Source organism: Crocuta crocuta, unplaced genomic scaffold (genome assembly GCF_008692635.1).
Source record: "Crocuta crocuta isolate KB4526 unplaced genomic scaffold, BGI_CrCroc_1.0 scaffold162, whole genome shotgun sequence".
Taxonomy (NCBI): domain Eukaryota; kingdom Metazoa; phylum Chordata; class Mammalia; order Carnivora; family Hyaenidae; genus Crocuta; species Crocuta crocuta.
In genome coordinates, this window is record NW_027529433.1 from 6,287,090 (window position 1) to 6,308,472 (window position 21,383).

At 39.2% G+C, this 21,383-nt stretch overlaps 1 protein-coding gene across 1 annotated transcript in view; it reads right to left on the bottom strand.

The window, feature by feature from the left end:
* The window catches only part of IQGAP2 (IQ motif containing GTPase activating protein 2), a 294,214-nt gene that overhangs the window by 232,540 nt on the left and 40,291 nt on the right, over positions 1-21,383 (bottom strand). The window contains exon 2 of the mRNA XM_077759841.1: positions 13,497-13,596. Within this exon, the coding sequence (XP_077615967.1) occupies positions 13,497-13,561 (65 nt within the window). The 5' untranslated portion in view covers positions 13,562-13,596. The remainder of the gene's footprint in view (positions 1-13,496; positions 13,597-21,383) is intronic.

The window sequence follows — 21,383 nt, forward strand, 5'->3', positions numbered from 1 at the left end:
AAATCAAGAAAGACAATGGATGGTCATATTGTGCTAATTCCATGAAAGCCCAGGTAATGAAAACTGACCAAGACCTAAAACAAAGCTAGTCTATATAGAACCTAAAAGCCAAGACCACCAATGAGGATGGCTGGAGAGGAGGTGGGTGGGGTGATGGGCTAAATGGGTGATGGGCATTAAGGAGGGTGCTTGCTGGGATGAGCACTGGATGTTATATGGAAGTGTTATATCAATCACTAAATTCTACTCTTGAAACCAATACAACATAATATGTTAACTAACTTGAATTTAAATGAAAAAAATAATGACATGATAGAGTACATTAAGAAATAAGGCAAAGTGTGTGCTAGTTTTTTAGCACACAGGCTTTGAAATCAGACAGACCTGGGTTGGAATATTGTCTGTCTGTGGGCTGTGACCTGGAAAAAATGCCTTAGGTTTTTCCAGGACCTATTTCTGCCATCTATAAAATGGGGATAACACTGTGGAAGTTGAATGCTTTGGGTACTGTGTGTGCCTGGTGAGTGGACACTCACTTGATAACCCTTGGAGTAAAGTATGTTTGAGATCATGGAAAATTCCTAACTTCTCCCAGCTCTCCAACTTCAAAGAGCCTGAAAAACTAATATAAACTTTGGGATCAAATATCAGTTGCTCAATTTCTCTTTGGCTGGAGAGGATTAATATTGATTATTTGTACTTAAAAATACCAGCACTCTAAAAATTTAAGCTTTGATCTGTGAGCTCACACCTGACTGGCACCTGCCCAATATACACCCAAGGCTAGGACACAAAATACGGGAAACAAAAAAGTCTCTCAACTCTGTTCCAACCCTAGGCTCACCTGATAGAGTCCATACAATGTGTGTGGCTGAGTCAGGTAAGTGATGCCTGGAGCCTCCCCAATGCATGTGACTTCCCAGTCTCCTCTGTCCCTCAAATATGGTTCCCTGTCAAACTCTGTGGCTTCTCCCTTTATGTCCTTAGCAAATGTCCCTTGTACTGCAGCTCCACAGCACCATCCCTGGTTACCGCACACCTGGACCTCAGCACCAACATTTTCTCCGAGGGCCAAGCTGCCAGCAGCGCACCCTGGAAGGTTGGGCTGGCTGCTATCATGTCTCCTCTTTGCCACGGAGATACCCATTAAGAGCACATTGTGGGGTCCTGGGTGGCTGTTGTTTTTAGCATCTAACTTTTGATCTCAGCTCACGTCATGATCTCAGGGTCATGAGATCAAGTCCTGTGTTGGGCTCTGTGCTGAGCATTAAGCCTAAGATTCCTCCCCCCCTCCCCCCACCACTCCCTTATGTACTCTTTATCTTCAAAAAAAAAGACATCTCCTCCTAACACCTTGTCTGTGGTCATCCCCTGATGGGTAACCCTGGTGACTAGTTCTCCCCATCTCCTGACTGTTGATACATACACCTTAGGGGGACGAGTCCTAGGATGTCCAAAAGGTCCTGGACCTCTGTGACATATGGCTCTCAAAACAAACTGACTGGAAAGCAAATCCAAACAGGGCACTCCTGAGAGGCAGGCCCTGCCCTCGCCCAGGAACCAGGAGAGTCCCTGCTCTCAACTCAGCTGTGCCTCCACCAGCCTGTCAGCCACTGCATGGAGCAACCCCACAGTTTTTACTCCCTTGCACACGGAGGGGAGATCAGAGCCAGGGAGAAAACAAGGAGGAAGGGGGAAATGCAGAATTGCCATAGAAAAATAAAAGCTATTTATGTTTTGAAAATGCAATTAAGAATTCCCTAATACTTGATTAACATTCTGTAGAGAGCAACATGGCTCTTAATGGGTTGATGACCAAGGAAGAGATTTCCTTCCAAATGCCTACTTTCTATTAGCATCGCTTATGAACAGGCCATAGGCAGCATCTTTAGGAAAACAGACAGTGAGGTCCAAGCCAGTAGAAGAAAACCCAACGGATTGTCTAAAGCACTCCCTAGGCATAAGATTCTTTTTCTTAAAGGAATCACAAATATTCAGTGTTCAGCAAACCCATATTCATGGCCCTCACTTGCTTAAACATTTGAAGCATTTCTCCATTCAATATAATTCTCTACCTCCCTACTAGGTAAGGCCAGAACTTGAGACTTGATCTAATCCATGAGCTGTTCTTTTGGTGTCTGAGTTGTAAGCACTGACACAAAAGCAATCACACCCGTGTTTTTGTTTCTTTTCCAGGACACATATGAAAATGCCCCAGACTCACTAATACAAAGAACAGCTTGGCTCACATAAAAAGCTCTTTGAAGATAATATTTCTAAACAAGCCCATCATCAAGGGAAGGCTTTTTTGCTTTGTTTATTTTCCAAGGTAGGACAAAAAAAGAAAGCACACCAGAAGATTTGTAACATTTTCTCTTTCTTTAAAAAAGAAATATAATATTTCAGGAACTTCCTTGGGAAATATACAACAGCAGCCCCATTCATAACTATTTGCTCAACTACAATTTGCAAATTCCCTCTCCTTCTCTGGCCAAGAACCCCTCTCCCATTCTCTGCTCTTCCTAATAGCTCTAGTCTGATTTCCCTCAATCCAGACTTTTCCCAAGGAGAACTCTTCATCTTAGAGTTTTTGCACAGTTGTCCTACAAAACTAAAGAAATGAAGTTCTTAAAAGAGAATGATTTTCATTATTCAAATATATTTTGCAGAAGTTAACATGAAATCTACACAGCAGGAAAATTAACTGCTTTAATTTAAATGGTGGAATTTTGGCATCAGAGAGAAACTTTCAAAGCCCAAAGAAGTAGCAGACTTGTCTGAACAGCCCCATTTCAGCAAAATTCCCACAGTAAAGAAACAATAAAGACAGCTTCTAGGGCCTACCTGAAAAGAAAACTTAAAAGTCTATATAGTATTATTTTAAATGGCAGAAGAGTGAAAAGCTTAGTCCAAAATAACTCACAATTCTAAACTATCGAGGCACCAGGTGGCTCATTCAGTTAAGCATCTGACAGCACAAAACCTGCTTGGGATTCTCTCTCTTCTCTCTCTGCCAATCTCCCTGCTCACATGCATATGTGCTCGCTCGCTCGCTCTCTCTCTCTAATAAACTTCAAAAAAAACTGTTAGAACTATCAAAGCATAAATAACCTTAGTACCATAATCATTTAGACCAACATGCCATTCTATTTCTGATTTGGTCTCTGACATTCATAAAGAGGATCCTCCCCATTTTCTGGGGTCAACTGCAACAGGATATGTAGACACCCCAGAGAAAGCAGCTTGTAAGGTGGTCCCTGGTGATTCCTGCCTCCTAAAATTCATGCCCTTCTGGAATCTTCTCCTCTTGAAACACATGCTGGATTTAGTAACCTGATTCTAATGAATACAATAAAGAGAACTACTGGACAGCACTTCTGAGAATGGGTTACAAAATGGCTCTGGCTTCCATCTTACTTGCCCTTTCTTGCTTGCTCACTGAGGAAAGCCAGCCATATTGTGAGCTGCCCCACAGAGAGGCCCATATGTCAAGGAACTGAGGGAAGGCTATGGCCAAAGGCAGTGAGGGACTGGGGTCCCCAGTCCACACGTCCATCAGGAACTGAATCCTGCCAGATCCTGAGCTTGGAGGATCTGTTCTGCTTGGACCCTGTGACGACTGAAGCTTTATGAGACACTGAATGCCAGAGGACTCAGTTAAATTAGAACCAGATTCCTGACTTTCAAAAATTGTGAGATAAATATTCTTTGTTTTAAACTGCTAAGTTTTAGAGTAATTTATTATTCAGTCATGGATAACTAGCACACATAGCAGATATCCTCTGCCTCCCAACAAAATTATGATTGGCTCTTTGTAATATCATGTAAACCTGTTAGTCTGTGGAGAAACACAAGGTCAAGAGCCACTTTATAAAGCAATTACCTCTTTTTTTTTTTGGTCCTAAAAATATGCCTTTCATATGTTCCTTTGTCACTAATATTAGTATTTTGAGACTTAATAAGTTCATATGCCCAGATGTCATAATTTTATCAGCTACGAGCAATGATTTCAGCCATAAGTTGTCTTAATAATGCAGGCTACCTCTTCCTCTCTTCATTTAGTCAGACATTTATTCATTCATTGAAAAATACTCTGTGCCCTTCTTGGGTCACTTCTAGTTCACTGTGGTATCAAACTGTCTAGGATTCCCAGCTGCATAACCCACCGGGTGATATATACGGCAGGAGTAACTTATACTATCTAACTACAACATAGAATTTGCCACTGAGACAAAGACTAAATTTTACTTTAGGCTGGCAGTCCTGCCAAACCATGCAGAATCTTGTCTATCACGAAGCTAATTCACATTCTACTTGTTACCTCCAGAAAAAGTAAAACATACGGAAAACAGAGTACAACGAATCCTCAGTAGTGAACACATGAGAGTAATCCAATACCAGCATTAAGTATTCATTCAACTATGTGACAGATATGATGTCACGTTATAATAGGGGTTTCTGACCTAGATGGGCATGCCAAAGAAGGACTCCCTGTAAAAGTGCGCTAAAATCTAAACACAACAGAGTCTGAATAGACAAACAGGAAAAGGGAAAGGCATGTGCAGATGTCCTGTGTAGGAAGGAGCATGGAAAAGGGGTCAATGTGGCTAGAATACAGAACACTAAGGAAGAGGGCACAATATGAAACTGGAGTGGCAGTAAGGACTGGGCCATACAGAGCTTCTGAAACCCTGTAAAGGAGTCTGGTCTTTATTCTAGAAGAATTGAGAAAACAGAGCGGTTTTCAAATGGGGTTGTCCAGAACAGATCAGAGTTTTGAAGTAATTCATTGGACTATGATATATATGATAAAGGATTAAAGGGGCAAGAGGGGTGAGGAAACCAGTCAGAGATCACTGCAGTAATCTGGCAAGAGAAGTCACAAGGCTTCCGTAGGCACATGGTGGGATAGAGAAGTAAACATAGGTGAGATATTTAGAAGAATGATAAGCTGGATACAGGGAGGTACTCTGGCACACACAGAGAGATTAAAAGAGCAAATGTAAGTGAAGGAAAGAACTTTAAGCTCACGAGTAAAAGATTTAAGTGAACAGTGGGTTTTTTGAGCACGTTATTAGTTGCCTCATCTCCATCCCCCAAAGTGACCCAACGGTACCCGTTTAAGCATGGAAGATGCTCAAAAGCTATAAAACAGAAAGTGTTTAGAACCCATATGTCTTAGGCATACCTTCTATGCTCATTCAATCTACTGAATGCTGTTTAATCTTATTTAACAGGTTTACTAAGCACTTCTCCAAGTTAGTCTGGTCAAAGGAACTTTTCTTTATAACAGCTTTAATAAGGTATAGTTTATATACCATACATTTATTCTCTAAAGTCTGCAATCGAGTGGTTTTTAGTACAGAGTTATGCAACCATTGCCATAATCAATTTTAAACACTTTTGTTCCTACAATAACTAACGCATAGCAATAACCAGTCACCCTCCATCTCCTCTATTCTCCCAGGCCTAGGCAACCAATGACCTACCATCTGTCTCCATGGATTGGCCTTTTCTGGACACTTAATATATATGGAATTATGTAATAAGTGGCCTTTGTGTCTGGCTTCTTTCACTCGGTCTATTTTTAGTGTCCACTCAGGTTGAAGTCTGTATCAGTATTTTAATTCATTTTTTGGAAGGTTTTCTTTTTAGTAATCTCTTCACCCAAAGTGGGACTCCAACTTACAACCCTAAGATTAAGCGTTGCACACTCCGCCAACTGAGCCAGAACATTAGTTATAACTGATGAGCCTACATGAACCTACATTTGTTATAAATGATGAACCTATCATAGTCATCCAAGTTCCATAGTTTACATAATTGTTCACTGTTGGGTTTGGATAAATACATTATGACATTTATCACTGTGATGTCATACAGAGTATTTTCACTACACTAAAAACCCTGTGTCCTCGATCTATTCATCCTCCTTTCCCAACTATTGATATTTTTGCTGTCTCCATAGTTTTGCCTTTGCTAGAATGTCATAGTTGGAATCATATAGGATGTAGCCTTTTCAGATTGGCTTATTTTCCTCTGCAGTATGCATTTAAGGTTCCTCTAGGTCTTTTCATGGCTTGAGAGCTCATTTCTTTTTAGCAAAGAAAAATATCCTACTGTCTGGATATGCCACAGTGTATTGGTTCATTCACTTACCGAAGGACATCCTGGTTGCGTCCAACTTTTGGCTATTACTAAAATAGTGTTTCAACGTCCATACGCAAGTTTTTTGTGTAGACCTAAGACTTCACTCCATCAAATAGTAGTAGCACAACTACTGGATAGTATGGTAAGATAGTATGTGTTTGTTTTTTTAATAAACTGTCAAGACGTCTTCCAAAGAGACTACCCCACTTTGCATTTCCATGAGCAATGAGAGTTCCTGTTGTTCCAAATCCTCACAGCATTTGGCGTCGTCGGTCTTTCATATTTTGACCATTCTGCTAACTGTACTGTGGTATCTTATTTTATTTTGCACTTCCTTGATGACATATGACGTGGAGCATCTTTTCCTATGTTTATCTGCCATCTGTGAATCTTCTTCAGAGATATGTTTGTTAAGGTTTTTAGCCTATTTTTTAACCTAGTAGTTTTTTTATTGGTGAGTTTTAAGAGTTATTTACATATTTTAGGTAGCTGTTCGGGATCGGACAGGTCTTTTCCAAATATTTTCTACCAGCCTGTGGACTGTCTTCTCATTCTCTTCACACTGCCTTTGCAAAGCAGAAAGTTTTAATTTTAATGAAATCCAGCTTAACAATTTTTTCTTTCGTGCCATTGCTGCTCTATCTTAAAAGTCACTGCTATACTGAAGTTCATCTAAGTTTTCTCCTTTGTTATATTTTTTTTAAATGTTTATTAGGGGGGCGGGGGAGAGAGAGAGAATGGCAGAAAGAGACTGAGAGAGAGAATCCTAAGCAGACATTGCACTGTCAGCACAGAGCCCGATGTGAGATTTGATCCCACTAAATGTGAGATGATGACCTAAATCAAGAGTCTGACGCTTAACTGACTGAGCCACCCAAGCATCCTCTCCTTTATTACCTTTTAAAAGTTTCAGTTTTTCTTTTTACATGTAGGCATGATCCATTTGAAATCTTTTTTGTGAAGGGTATAATGGTGTATTTTGTGAGGAGTGTAGGGTGTAAGGTCTAGATTCACTGTCTCCGTGTCCACTTGTTCCAGCACCATTTGGCGAAAAGGCCATCTTTGCTCCATTGCATTGGTTTGCTTCTTTGTCAAAGGTCATTTGACTATACCTATAGGGTCTATTTCTTGGTTCCCTATTCTCTTTCCCTGATCTATGTGCCTAACGTTTCACCAATTGCCAGTGTCTTGATCACTGCAGCTTTATATTAAATTTGAAGTCTGGAAGTGTCAATCCTCCAACTTCCTTCGATATTGTGTTGGCAACTCTAGGTCTTTTGCTTCTCAATATAAACTTTAAAATCCAGTTGTCAACATGCAAAAAATAACTTAGATTCTGACTGGCATGGCACTGAATCTATAGATCAAGTTGGGAAGAAGTGACATTTTAGCAATATTGTCTTCCTATTCATAAATATGGAATATCTATCCATTTATTTAGTTTCTTTCTCCTAGTTCAAAGTTTTATAGTTTTCCTCATAGATTTTGTGCATATTTTATTAAATTTATACCTAAATAATTCATTTCTTGAGTGCTAATGTAAATGGAATTGGGTTCTTAATTTCAAATTCCCCTTGTTCATTGCTGATCTATAAGAAAGCAATAGACTTTTTAAAATAAAATCTTGTATCCTGATATAATTGCTTATTAGTTCCAGTTTTTAAAAAACTGTTCTTACAGTTTTTACATAGTCAATCACGTCATCTATGAAGAAACCTGGTTTTATATCTTCCTTTTCAATCTATCTTTTCTTTTTTTATTATATTAATTAGAACTTCCAGTTCAAAGTTGAAAAAGGAGTGGTGAGAAGGAATGTCTTTACCTTGTATCTGATCTTAATGTAAAATCTTGGAGTTTCTCACCATTAAATAAGATGTTTGCTTTGAGGATGTTTTTTGTTCACAGTCTTTCTCAAACTGAGGGTGTTCCCTCTTGATTCCTAGTTAACTAAGAATTTGTTTCTTGAGTAAGATTGGATTTTGTTAAGTGCCTTTTCTGCATTCACATACTGCCATAATCATGTAATTTTTCTTATTTAGTCTGTTGATGTGACAGATCACATAAACTGATTTTGAAATACCAAAGTAGCCTGGGATAAATCTCACTTGGCTGTGATTTATATAGTCCTTTTAATAAATTGTTGAATTAGATTTGCTAATATCATTTTTTATAGATAAATACTATTTCATGGTAGGGATTTATCATATTTCATTTATTCATCAGTAGATGGACATTTGGGTTGTTTTCACTTTTTGCTCCCATGAATAATAACTTCAGTGACCATTTGTATGCAGGTTTTCTGTCTACACACAAGTTTTCAGTTTTCTTGGGTATACATCTGGTAGTAGAATTGCTGGGTTATATGGTAACTCCATATTTAATTTTTTAAGGAGCTGCCAGAATGTTTTACATTTTTTGAAAGTTTGATTTGAAAGAGTGTGTGCAAGTGGGGTAGAGGGGCAGAGAGAGAGAGAGAATGTTAAACTGCCTCCATGCTCAGTACAGAATCCGATGTGGGGCTTGATGCCATGACCCTAGTATCATGACGTGACCTGATATTAAGAGTGGACACTCAACAAACTGAGTCACCTAGGTGACTCAAAAATGTTATAAAAAAGTAGCTGCACCATTTTGTAATTCAATCAGCACCTTCCCTCATCCTTGCAAACACTTGATATTGTAGGTCTTTTCGATTATTACTATTCTAGTGTGAAGTAGTATCTCACTGTGGTTTTGCTTTGCATTTCCCTAACAAGTGATGTTAAACACTCTATCCTGTTCTTGTCCATTTGTATCTTATTAGATGAAATGCCTATTCAGAACGTTTGCCCACTTTATTTATTTATTTATTTTTAATGTTTTGTTTATTTCTAGAAGAAAGAGAGGGAGAGAGAGAGACAGTGTGAGCTGGGGAGGGTCAGAGAGAGAGAGAGTCACAGACTCTGAAACAGGCTCCAGGCTCTGAGCTGGCAGTCAGCACAAAGCCCGATGCGGGGCTCGAACCCACGAACCGCAAGATCATGACCCAAGCGAAAGTCGGACGCTTAACCAACTAAGCCACCCAGGCGCCCCAAACGTTTGCCCACTTTAAAATTAGCTTTTTACTTTTTATGTTGAGTCATAAAAGTTCCCTCTAGGGGCGCCTGGGTGGCTCAGTCGGTTAAGCCTCTGACTCTTGATTTTGGTTCACATCATGATCTCGGGCTGGTAAGATCAAACCCTGCCTAGTGTGGAGCCTACTTAAGATTCTCTTTCTCCTTTCTCTCTCCGCCCCTCCCCTGCTCACACCCACATGCATGCTTTCTTTAAAAAAAAAAAAAAAAGTTCTTTATATATTCTGGATACAAATCTCTTATCAGATATAGAATTTGCAAATATTTTCTCTAATTTCATGGGTTGTCTTTTCACTTTCTGGATGTCCTTTGAGTCAAAAGAGGCTTAATTTTTGTAATGTTAATTTACCTATTTTCTTTTTTGCCTGTGCTTTTGATGTCAAGTCTCAGAAGCCATTACTTAACCCCAAATCACAAAGATTTACACCTGTTTTCTTTTAGGAGTTTTGCAGCTGTGATTTTCACATTAGATTATCCATGGGAGAGGGATCCAAATTCATTTTTATGCTTAACTATTTCCAGTTGCCTCAGGATTATTTGTTGAAAGATTGTTTTTTCCTTGTTAATTTGCCTTGATTGATTTTTGAATTACACTAAACTTGCATTCCTGGGATAAATCCCACTTCGTGGTATATAATGCTTTATTTATGTTGCTGGATTTGGTCTGCTAGTATTTTGTTGAGGAGTTTTGGATTTGTACTTATAAGGCATATAGGTAGATTGTTTTTTCCTTGTTAATTTGCCTTGATTGATTTTTGATTTACACTAAACTTGCATTCCTGGGATAAATCCCACTTCGTGGCATATAATGCTTCATTTATGTTGCTGGATTTGGTCTGCTAGTATTTTGTTGAGGAGTTTTGGATTTGTACTTATAAGGCATATAGGTCTATCATTTTCTAGAGGTATCTTTGTCTGGTTTTGCTCTCAGAGAAAAAAATGGGCCTTAGTAGAATGGGTTGGGAAGTGTTTCCTCCTCTCATGTTTTTTGAAAAGTAAGCAATTTTTTTGCCTACTAACTTGATCTTTTTACTTGTTCTAAGTCTGCTCAGATTTTTTTATTTATCTTTGAGTCAGTTTTGATAGTTTATGTCTTTCTAGGAATGTGTCCATTTCATGTAGGTTGCCTTACACACATTTGTTGTCACAGTAGTCCATCACCCTTTTTATTTCTGTTACTAGTGGCATCTCCTCCAAATGAAGTATCTTTTAAATCGTTGATAATTAATTATTACAAACCTTGAAATGAAGAAAGCCAAGGTTAAAGATGTAACAGACTATTACAATTTTGAGTTTTCACAAATTCTGAGTTATAAGAACATATACACATATGCTTCTAGTTCTCACCTGTGGAACCAAAAAAAGGCACAAAGACAGAACCTCCACATTTTTAGTTAAAGTACACCTGATCAGTTCTGAGATGAAGTAAGAAACAAGAGACAGATCCTGGCTAAGCTTACACATTCTAGGTTTACCAGTTAGTAAAAACTCAATATTTTAAGCCAACCACACTCACATGAACACATGCACATGCGTGCCCTATAATAAACCCAATACGACAAATTCCTAAGGCATTAGCATTGTAAAAAGAATCATGTACCAAACCCTCTCAAGTTTTTGGACAGAGACTAATTCCACCTTTTCTTCATTTCTTCAGTTCAGGACTATCAGAATTCTGTATACCATGCTTTCTGAAATCAGAGCTGACATATTAAAATATATCTATTAATGGCCACATAATTTTTACAGATTCCATGAGCAAAAATCAGGTTCCCTAAAAGTCACCAAAAATGTTCAGGTCTTAATATAATTCATAAACACATACTACATCTAATCTCTTCTTGTTAAATAAATTTACAAAGGCATCTTAGAGGAAAAGTTGTATATTTCATAGTCTTTTCTTTCAATGAAGCTATTCTTAAGGAAACTTTCTTCAAAAAAGCTGAGCTGTCACACTGACTTTTCTACAACAAAATTCAACTACAAAGTTTTGAAAACACTATGACAAACTGTCAAGTTATACTGACACATTTGATACATTCAGGAGAAAACTATGCTTATCACCATACACCTGACTGGCACTGTTAGGTTTACAGAACACATGCCTTCTTTATTTTAGGTGATTTTTAGGGGGGGAAAAAAACCATGAAGTAGGGAAGGTGGCATTAAATGCTTTTTATTTTTTTTTAATTTATGCATTTTTTAAAGTAGTAGTTAAATCTAGCTGTACATTAGAAACTCCTAGATTTTTTTAAGTGTATTTATTTTGAGAGAGAGAAAGAGACAGAGAGAGACAGAGAGAGAGACAGAATCCAAGTGGGAAAAGGGCAGAGAGTGAGGGAGAGAGAGAGAATCCCAGGCAGGCACCAACCACACTGTCAGTGCAGAGCGCGATGCAGGGCTTGAACTGACGAACTGTGATATCATGACCTTAACTGATGTCGGACACTTAACCGACTGAGCCACTCAGGCGCCCCTAATTTACGCATTTTATTTTATGACACAATGAAAACTCATTACTGTACTAACATCTTTATCATCCCATTACAGAGGAGACAGCATTGAAGTTCCCATGGGTTAGGTAATATGCCCAAGGTCACGCAGCTCCTAAGTGGCAATGCTGTGACCAGGAAACTCAGTCCACTGACTTGAGGCACACATCTCCCCAGTGTGACAACGCTTCTCATTTAGAAAAAATAAGAGGCAAAAATTTAGAACTCAACTTGTGTGTAAGGAGAAAGTTTCCAGTAATTCTTCCCAAACTTTTTCTTTGAAAGCATGTTTATTTGGAATGCTTATGAACCACTCTCCTTATCTAACTTTATTATCAACAACTTGACTGAAAGCCTGTGTGTATCAATCTCAGACTGATACTGAGTCTCCAGTGACCTGCAACCTGTCGACGTCACATATTTAATAACCTTTAAAAGTAGTCTTCAGATCTTAGAGCTCCAAGACACTGTTAAAATACTAAACAACCCTGAGAAACCCCCTTTCAGGCCATTCGGAGGCCAAATTATCTCATATGTCACTGAATTTGCTTCTACACAACACCTAATTAAAAGCCTCATTCCTCTAGCTCTGTAGATAGCTATTTATCAGTGATTAGAGATAATAACACTAGTGACCATTACCTAACTGTTTATTTCTATATACTTAAGAGCGCTGGCACATATCATCTGTCCAAGGAATGATAGTGTTGTTCAATCACAGCACAAAGCCTTAAATCAGAATCTAACTGACAGCCTATGGGCACTGTAGTACCCACCCAGCACAGGACAAAGTTCTTCTGTTTCCTCTGATACAGAGGCCTAAGAGCAAATTAGTTTATCTTCACTTTCTCCTCAGAGAACCCAACATTTACCTATAATCTAAAAAGAAAGAGTCAATATGATTTTAGAGACAACATATCCTAAGTGGTCACACGCCCATAGGTTAAAATGGAAATTGCAGTCATAAACCTACTCTCTAGCCTAGTGACCGATGGACTTCAGTTCAAAATGATACTGTCCTATGGAGTATTTCTAATTACTGGAGTTGGGGTGACAAAATATCTGAGGAAATTCTGGGAAAAAGGAAGTTCAAGTACCCTTGTCATGATGAGCGCTGAGTAGTATACATAATTGCTCAATCACTATAGTGCACACCCGAAACTCACACAGTATGCCAACAAAACTGGAATTAAAATTAAAAACTTTCTAAAAAAAGAAGTTGATTTAAGTCTTTGCTGGGCTCTCACATCCCAATCAGTGAGATGAGGGATTTGAAATAATCTGCATACGGCCCAGAGATTTCCTGGGAGGATGTGAGGAAGCAAAAGGAATAGCTGCCTCCCTACTAGTGCCTTGACCCTGGCTGTGGTGACAACTTTTTCACAATTCTGCCTGACTATTTACAAAAAGACAAGTGGTTCTTCTCAGCTTACACTGCAACCTGTAAGACTCAAAATGAGTTGTTAAAAGTAGGTATCCCAAGGGCACCTTGGTGGCTCAGGTGATTGAGCGTCCGACTTTGGCTCAGGTCATGATCTCACCGTTCGTAACTTCAAGCCCTACATCGGACTCTGATGTCAGCACAGAGTCCATGTTGGATACTCTGTCCCCCTTTCTCTCTAAACCTCCCCCGCTCATGAACTCGCTCTCCAAAGTAAGTAATACAACATTTTTTAAAAAGTATGGTATCCCAAAGTTCATCCAGGAGAAGGTGCACAAATAGACTGCATTGGGATCTTACCTTTTGGCTTCTTCTAGATGGCACAGATATTCGTAAGCAATGTTCTGCCTTCTCCTCTCATCCATCTCCTCTGCAGAGAGCCTTTCATCATCTACAATAGCTAGAAATTGAGGAAAGCATCACATTACTTATAAGGGTACTGTTCATCAAATAAATACCTCAAAAAACAACCAGAATAAAAGTCATGCATTTCAACAGTGATCACTGAGAGACAGGGATATTTAAACATCAGAAAAATAGATTTGCCTTTGGATTTTACAATATGTCACTGCTACCAAAAAAAAAAAAAAATGCAATACTCAAGTATGGGTTAAAATTACTAAACAGAATGAGCACAGCCATCATATTTCATAGACATGATGCCAGAGAATTTTCACAGCCTCAAATCGATTAAAGCATGGTCTACTCCCCACAACTTTCCTCAACAAGCTTGTAGGATCAGTCCAGTGGCTCAGCTTGGACCTTCCTGGAAAATATGAGGTTTAACAAATAATCTACAAGGGCCTGTGCTTTCCCACTCCTAAACAGAATTAAAGTTTCTCATCCAATAAAAACCCAAGTGTTCAGATACCAAAGTCTCTAAGATTCCTCCCCTTCACATATGTCTTGGCCTTGATGAGGCTAATAAATTCCTGGTCAACAGGTATCCAGAAGAACAAAACAAAGGAGACATCAACTGAGCAGTTTTTAAGCCCACAGTCTTTATTCCAACACAAATATAGTTTGTAAACTTCCATAATTCAGCTTTACTTTTCTGTAGAGATACGGCCTCCTCATTTCCCCAGTGTACTTCCCCTGCCCAGAGACTCAACAGCACTCAACAGCCTCACCTGTCACATCCACCAACTCTTGGCTGTCCATTTAAGTGACAAAAAACTTAATGACTTAATGCTTGAATTAACACACATATGCCATAAAGCTTTCAACTGCAATTCCAAAGCAGTGGCCCGAGCTGACAGAACTCTGCCTATCTTTATGACTCAACCAGATCATCACTTCCTTCCCAAAGTCTTCCCTGTTTGTTCCCACTCAAAATGTGCTCTCTCCTGCCATTTCCTATACTGTTTCATTTAATAGTAAACTCCTAAAAGGCGCAGTTACATCCTCACCATGTTCAGCTCGCTTCCCTGCACAGGCCACGTGCTCCGTAAAATATATGATGAACAATCTCTTATCAGGAATGATTAATATGAGGACTCTAAAATATCTATGTGGGTAGTTTTACTTGCCTACTTATACTGAATAAAATAAGAGTATGGTCATTGATGGACCAAATATAGTCCCATTCCACAGACCTCACTTACCTGATGTTCAGTTCATAGATTCTATGGGCCAGGCATGAGCCAAAGTACCAGGGACAGGGCAGTAAACAAAACCAAACAAAAAATATTTGCCCTCTCGGAGCTTCCTTGAACACATCCCTTCCCTCCCTTCAGACCTGGCCCACCAGATTACACATCCGGCCCCTGCCCTTTCAACCACATCCACTTCAGCCTCACCTTCCTTCCTTCATGACATACTGTCAAAGCACATGCTAAGGTTATGAGTGTGAAAATGTCTTGATCACAGCACAAGTAGATCTTCGTGGACCACAGAGGTTGCCTGCAACTACTTCTGCATTATTCCACATTTACTAAATAGCAACTTCTGATAAGAACCACTGGCATGGATAATAACCCTGCCATTTAAAGAGCCATCATGGAACTGATTAACTAGTTCACTTAAGCATGACTTTACCACGCATAAATCACTCTTCCAGGTTATGCTGTGGCTCTCCTCATCACTCTGAGAAATGGACACTGCCTCCTTCTAGGAAAAAGGGGTCATGCAAGGGAAAGGGATGGCGTGTGGTTACTTGCTGGGTCAGTGGTTGAGCCAGGGCTGGAACCCAGTTTCCTCAGCACTGCAATCCCTGCCCTTGCCCAGTGCTGTGCTGCTAGATATGAGTGAGCCAGCACAGGTTCTGGTCACTGCCAAACCCAAGGGCAGACCACTTAAGTGCCTTCAGAATTGGTTTTATCTTAAAGCAGCTTTACTAACTGCAATTTCCTCTGAAGTTTGTCTTTACTTGCTGTCTCAAACCCTAAGAGACATGAAGATAATTGGGAAGAACTTCCAAAAACGTTAGCAACTCACAAAACCTTTTGTAACACTGGTGGATGCTGGCTCAAAGATGGTATTTTAAAGCACTAACTAACATTCTACAGCGAGCACATTATAGGGCTTATTCAGAGATTTAAGGAGCAGAGTAAGTGTTGGTAGAGATGGTATTGAAGTAAAACTCTAAGTCAGTGATGGAAAGAAACTTGAGCTCATTTTTCAAAGAATACCCACAAAATCCAATGTAAAAATAGTTCGAAGACATGCCTCATTCATTAAGGAGTTTGCTTGGCCACTTGTTAATTTCAGCTACTCTGCTTGTTCCCTTCACACATAGAGACACCAAAACCATCATCTCCTTAGTATTAAAATCCATTCACTTGTTCAACAACTATTTGAGTTTTAGCTTTGTGCCAGTCTGTTGTACGGACTGAATACAAAGTAGCAGTATGTTTAGATAAGGTGGGGGAGGGGATGGGGGGGTGCCTGAGTGGCTCAGCTGGTTAAGTGTCCAACTCTTGCTTTTGGCTCAGGTCATGATCTCATGGTTTGTGAGATCGAGCCCCACATCGGGCTCTGTGCTGACAGGTAGAGACTGCTTGGGATTGTCTGTTTCTGCCCCTTCCCCACTCGCTCTCTCTGCTTCTCCCTCAAAAATAAGTAAATTAACTTAAAAAAAAAAAAGATAGGTAGGGATATACTGCCTCTGGCGGAGGGAGCATCAGCAAGAATCACAAAAATCACAAAAACTGACTGGGTGGCTCAGTCCATTAAGCAAATGACTTCGGCTAAGGTTGTGATCTTGTGGTCAATGGGTTCAAGCCCCACATCAGGCTCTGTGCTGACAGCTCAGAGCCTGGAGCCTGTTTCATATTCTGTGTCTCCCTCTCTCTCTACCCCACCCCAGCTCGTGCTCTGTCTCAAAAATAAATAAACGTTAAAAAAACTTAAAAAAAGAAAAGCAGGTTAAAAATACGGTATGAAGCATTAATTCAAAGAAACATACTAGAGTTTAGCATTTTATATGCACATTATTATTCTGTGTGACTCAAAATTTCTGAAAGAACCCTGAGAATCTTTGGTCCCGAATGTGTAATTCAATTCAAATGTGTATTGAACCACTTTGTAAGATCAGGGTCCAGCTTTTAGCTGAGAGAGCAGAAGCCAAATGGTTATCTCCTCATTCTCAGAACTTGAATGATTACCAGAGACACACACCCCAAGGAAGGAACTAGAAGAAAGAGAACTGATTCCAAGACCCTAAAATGGGCAAGAGACAGAGGCTGGGATACAAAGATGAGAGAACCCCAAGTCCAAAGTTCCCATTAAAGTGAAACACTCAATAACCTTGACCCGTGATACATTCTGGCTTCACACCAGGATGCTTCCTTAAGTATTTCACAGCTACTTGATCTTAAGCTTTTAAGGATCACATGATCCAACTCCCCTAATCCGAAGCTTCTTTTGAAAAGTAGGCCAACCTGAGGTTGAAGTTGTTAGTAACTCGATGCATATGGTCAGGTTCTCTAAACGATCTTTAATAATGATACAGAATGCCATTCCACATGTTAAAAACATTGGAAATTTTATGAAGTCAGTAAAATTATGAGACACAGTGCAGGGGCTCTTATGTCATTCATCCATACCAAGTGCCAGGTAAATACTACATGCTCAATAAAAGCTGCTAAAGTGATGTGCTCAGCTTTGTGCTCGCGAGCAGAAAGACTGTGTCTTATCCAGGTTTAGGCCTACTCAGTACGATGCTCTGGTGGTAACACAGCCACATTGTCCAGATCCTAAGGGAAAGTTAACTCCAAAGCCTGTCTGTCCTCCACACTTTTCTCAGAACTTCTCCCCCATCACACATTTCTAAGAACTCTCCAAAGTTATAAATCAATGTACAACTTCAGAGGATATTCATGTTAGACAAGGTTGTAAGGGACTGTGGTCACTTCCTTTAATAAGGGACTGTGGTCTTATTCAGTGGCCAAAGCCCTGAACCTTCAAACTCAGCACTGGAAGAAGAATTTCCCAGGTGAAGAAAGTAACCATTCGAAACTACACAGGTTACTTACAGGAGTTAGAGTCTCTAACCAGCCAATAATCTCATTTTTCCAGTGAAGTTCTTAAGGCTCAGGAGACTTAGGGAACTTCTTTGTTACAATTACTCAGGAAAAAGAAAACAGTTCAGGCTTTGTGAAACTGGTTAATCCTTTTCTGCAAATATGCTTTAAACGTACACAGCTTTAAGCCCTGCATATGAAAGAGGGTTCTTTGATCCCACTTTGATACAAAAGGTTCCAAACGTGTTTCCCACAAAAATGTTACCATGCTTGAGCCTCTAAAATGCCATTTCTTTCTATCAAATCTGAACCTCAAAACTCTGGACACCTTTTCAGAACAGAACCTCATTTCTACCTCTCACACAGAAAGTAAAATTAATTTTGGTCCATTGTACAAATCTGAAGAATGCCTCACTTTTATTTTTTAATATATATAATCTAGAAATTAAAGCAGGCCATACAGATTATTAAGGTCCACCCTGAAGATTGGGATAGGAGGGATCCGTCTAGGACTTTGCTCCATTTAGGGTAAGAATTAAAGGCAAGGATTTCTAGATTTGGGATTTCTTGGTCAATTATTGTTACAAAAAATATTTGAGGGACAAAACCACTTCTTTTACTACGAATTAGGCACGAGGAAAATTTAATTTGCTCACTGTGTGCTCCTACACACTCCATCATCAGATCTTAGTAAGGAAGAAAGGATTGTCAAGTTTCCAAGGGCAATTTACAATATTTAGCTCCAACAGTTAAAATTGCAGAAGGAATTGTAAAACCTTTAGTCTGGATGAAGTTCTACTATTTTAAACAGAGAGAAAGGAATTCAACTCCTCTCTACTTGGCTATGAACTTTTTATGCTTAAGATGGTCAGTGTCAAATGTTTCCAGTTATGTAGAACCAGTCCTAAAAGTATTCTCCCTGTTCTCCACAGATAATGAATATTTTAAGGAGGCAGATGTTTACCTTAATTTTAATGCTCCTACGGGAATGATGACGTTTTACTATTGTTAAACAGACGTAGCAGGTTATAAAATGACAGCTCCCTGGGCTTGTCCACAGGCGGTGCCAGGTCACTGCCAACGCCCTGTCCTTAGCCTCTCAAAAACTACCCCAAATAAACCGCAGTATCAGAGATTTCTACAAAGTTGTTTGAGCTTTAGAAGACAATAGAAAACTGAGTCTTGGTCTATTTTTTCTTCTACTATTAGGAGAAAATAAATCACACACACTTCAAGCCTAAGTGCGGGAAAACAAAACAACCTCTTGGTTTTGAGTAGGTGTTTTTCCTGCACATCATGTATTATTTTTCACATTTCTCTAATCAACGTAAAATCTTTGTGATACATACATGATTAGTAGCAGAGGGAAGGGACTAACACTTAATAAGCACTTTCTATGTGCCAGATATGTTACATATATTATCTCAGTCCCTGCATCCCCTCTTTACGATAGAAATTTGAATGTGTACTTTTCTAGTGAGAAATAAACTCAGGGAGGTTAGATAATTCAGGTTTAGGTAACTCAAAGACAATGAAGACAGGTAAATGGCAGAACTGGGATTCCAAACAACTCTGATTCCGAAGTTTCGGTCTTTCAACTATACTCAAGGGTCAATGCCTCCCTGCATGCATTTGATGACTGGCCCAACAGCCATTAGGCTTTCCCGAGGGTGTTATTAATGGTATTACTGATATCTTACTAATCAGCAGATAGATTTATGTGACTTACTTTTCTTCTTACTGTAAACCATATAAATTAATGCTATCTTGAGGGTGTATAGAAAGTAAAATCAGAGGCTTATTTCTCAGAGATGCAGTAACATCAAATATAGTTCAATGAAAGAAAAAATACTAAGATGTTATTCAGCTTTGTCAAATTAGGCTTATCAGGAATGCAAGGGTAGTAACAAGAGCAAAACAAAAACAAACATGTCAATAGCGCTGCTTACATGACACACAAGCAAAGTCATATGATCAAAAATGCTGGGAACACATTAGAGAAAATGAAACATTTTTTCTCCCTAGTACCTTCCTTTATTCTACTCCTCTGTCCCCACAAAAAGTGAGTTTCTGACTACACTGACAAACACACCTGATGAAAAGGTGTGACTAAGTGGAAAGGGAAGTGGCTTTGGGGCTAAATATGCCTGTAATATTGTCACATTCAGTTATGGATCAGTTAACTAGAAACTCAGTTTCATCATCTGTAGAATGGGAATAATGCTACCTGCCCCATGAAGTTGCTGTATGAATACTTTTTAAAAATCACATATATTTAAAATTCTTTAACAGTTAGGGGCACCGGGGTGGCTCAGTCAGTTAAGCGTCTGACTTTAGCTCAGGTCATGATCTCACAGTTCATGAGTTGGAGCCCCCATGGGGCTCTGTGCTGACAGCTCGGAGCCTGGAGCCTGCTTCCAATTCTGTATCTCCTTCTATCTCTGCCCCTCCCCTGCTCATTCTCTGTCTCTCTCAAAAATAAACATTAAAAGATATTTTACAGTTAAACTACAGGATAATCATTATTAAATAAGTTACAAAATATAAAATTTATGGATAGGCATAATAAAGACAACAGATAAACATGCAGTTTTTCAAGGATAATTGACTATGCTCAATTTTCCCATCATGCTGGTTTAGCGCCTATCTCCCACATAACTTGCAAAGTGAATGTATCTGAAGTTACAAAAATTGAAAAAAAGCAAAATTTGAATTTGACTCATGTATACACATACTGAATATACATATATATGTAGTGGGTATATATTCTTAATTTTAATAATCATATAAGGCTATGTTATTACATGAACTATAATTGGGGGGGGGACACCTAAAGGAAATACCAAATGTTAAAGCACTTGTTCTTAAAAAGGAGTGAGCTGGAGGGGGGGTGTTCATTAACTTTTTTGATTCAATCACATTTTCCAGATACTCTGTACCATTGGTGTGTGTTGTTTTAATAATGAAAGATGAAATGTGTTTTAATGTTCAGTTACAGAAAAATAAGAAATGAGGAGCAAGCCTTAATGCCAGTTCTACTGGGAAGCATGTCTTCCATGTACTAATTGCTCCATTTGAACCTCTAGAGAAGGGTCCACTGACATTGAAAATGTGTAACAATTATTAATAGGCTTAATGAGGAAAAAAGACCACAGAAGTTCAAAGATGGCAGACAGGAAGATGACTGATGCCGTGATCTTCTGTCTGAAGGCCCTACGTGCCTAAATGCTTGGGTGTGACAAGCTAGTCTGAGGGAACAGACAGGGGAAGATGAAAGTGAAAAGGAATGAATGGAAGGAGACCTAATCTGAAGAATGAAAAGGTGGCTCCAACATGCCTGTGCGACATGAAACCTTCCAAGTCTGAATTAGAGACAAGAAAGAAAAACGCAGTAATGTTTTGCAAGGGCAGAATTTGGCAACAGAATGAACAGGATGAAGAAGAGCACGGTACGGGGGAAGAAAAAGGAAGCCAACGAGCGGCAGCCAACTCCTTTTGTGACTTCAGATGGTGGAGGTGGAAATGGCCCAGCACCAGTAAGTCACCCTAATATGCCAATTTACATAAAGGCAAATTTGTATAATTAAAGAGAAATAAAAGTGGAAGCATCCCACTGTTCTAGCAATATACTAAGGAGCTGACTTTCAATCTAAACGTGTATTTAGAAGACAAGTTTAATATAACAGATTCAATTAGAAGGCTGATGTAGAACAGAAGGGCGCTA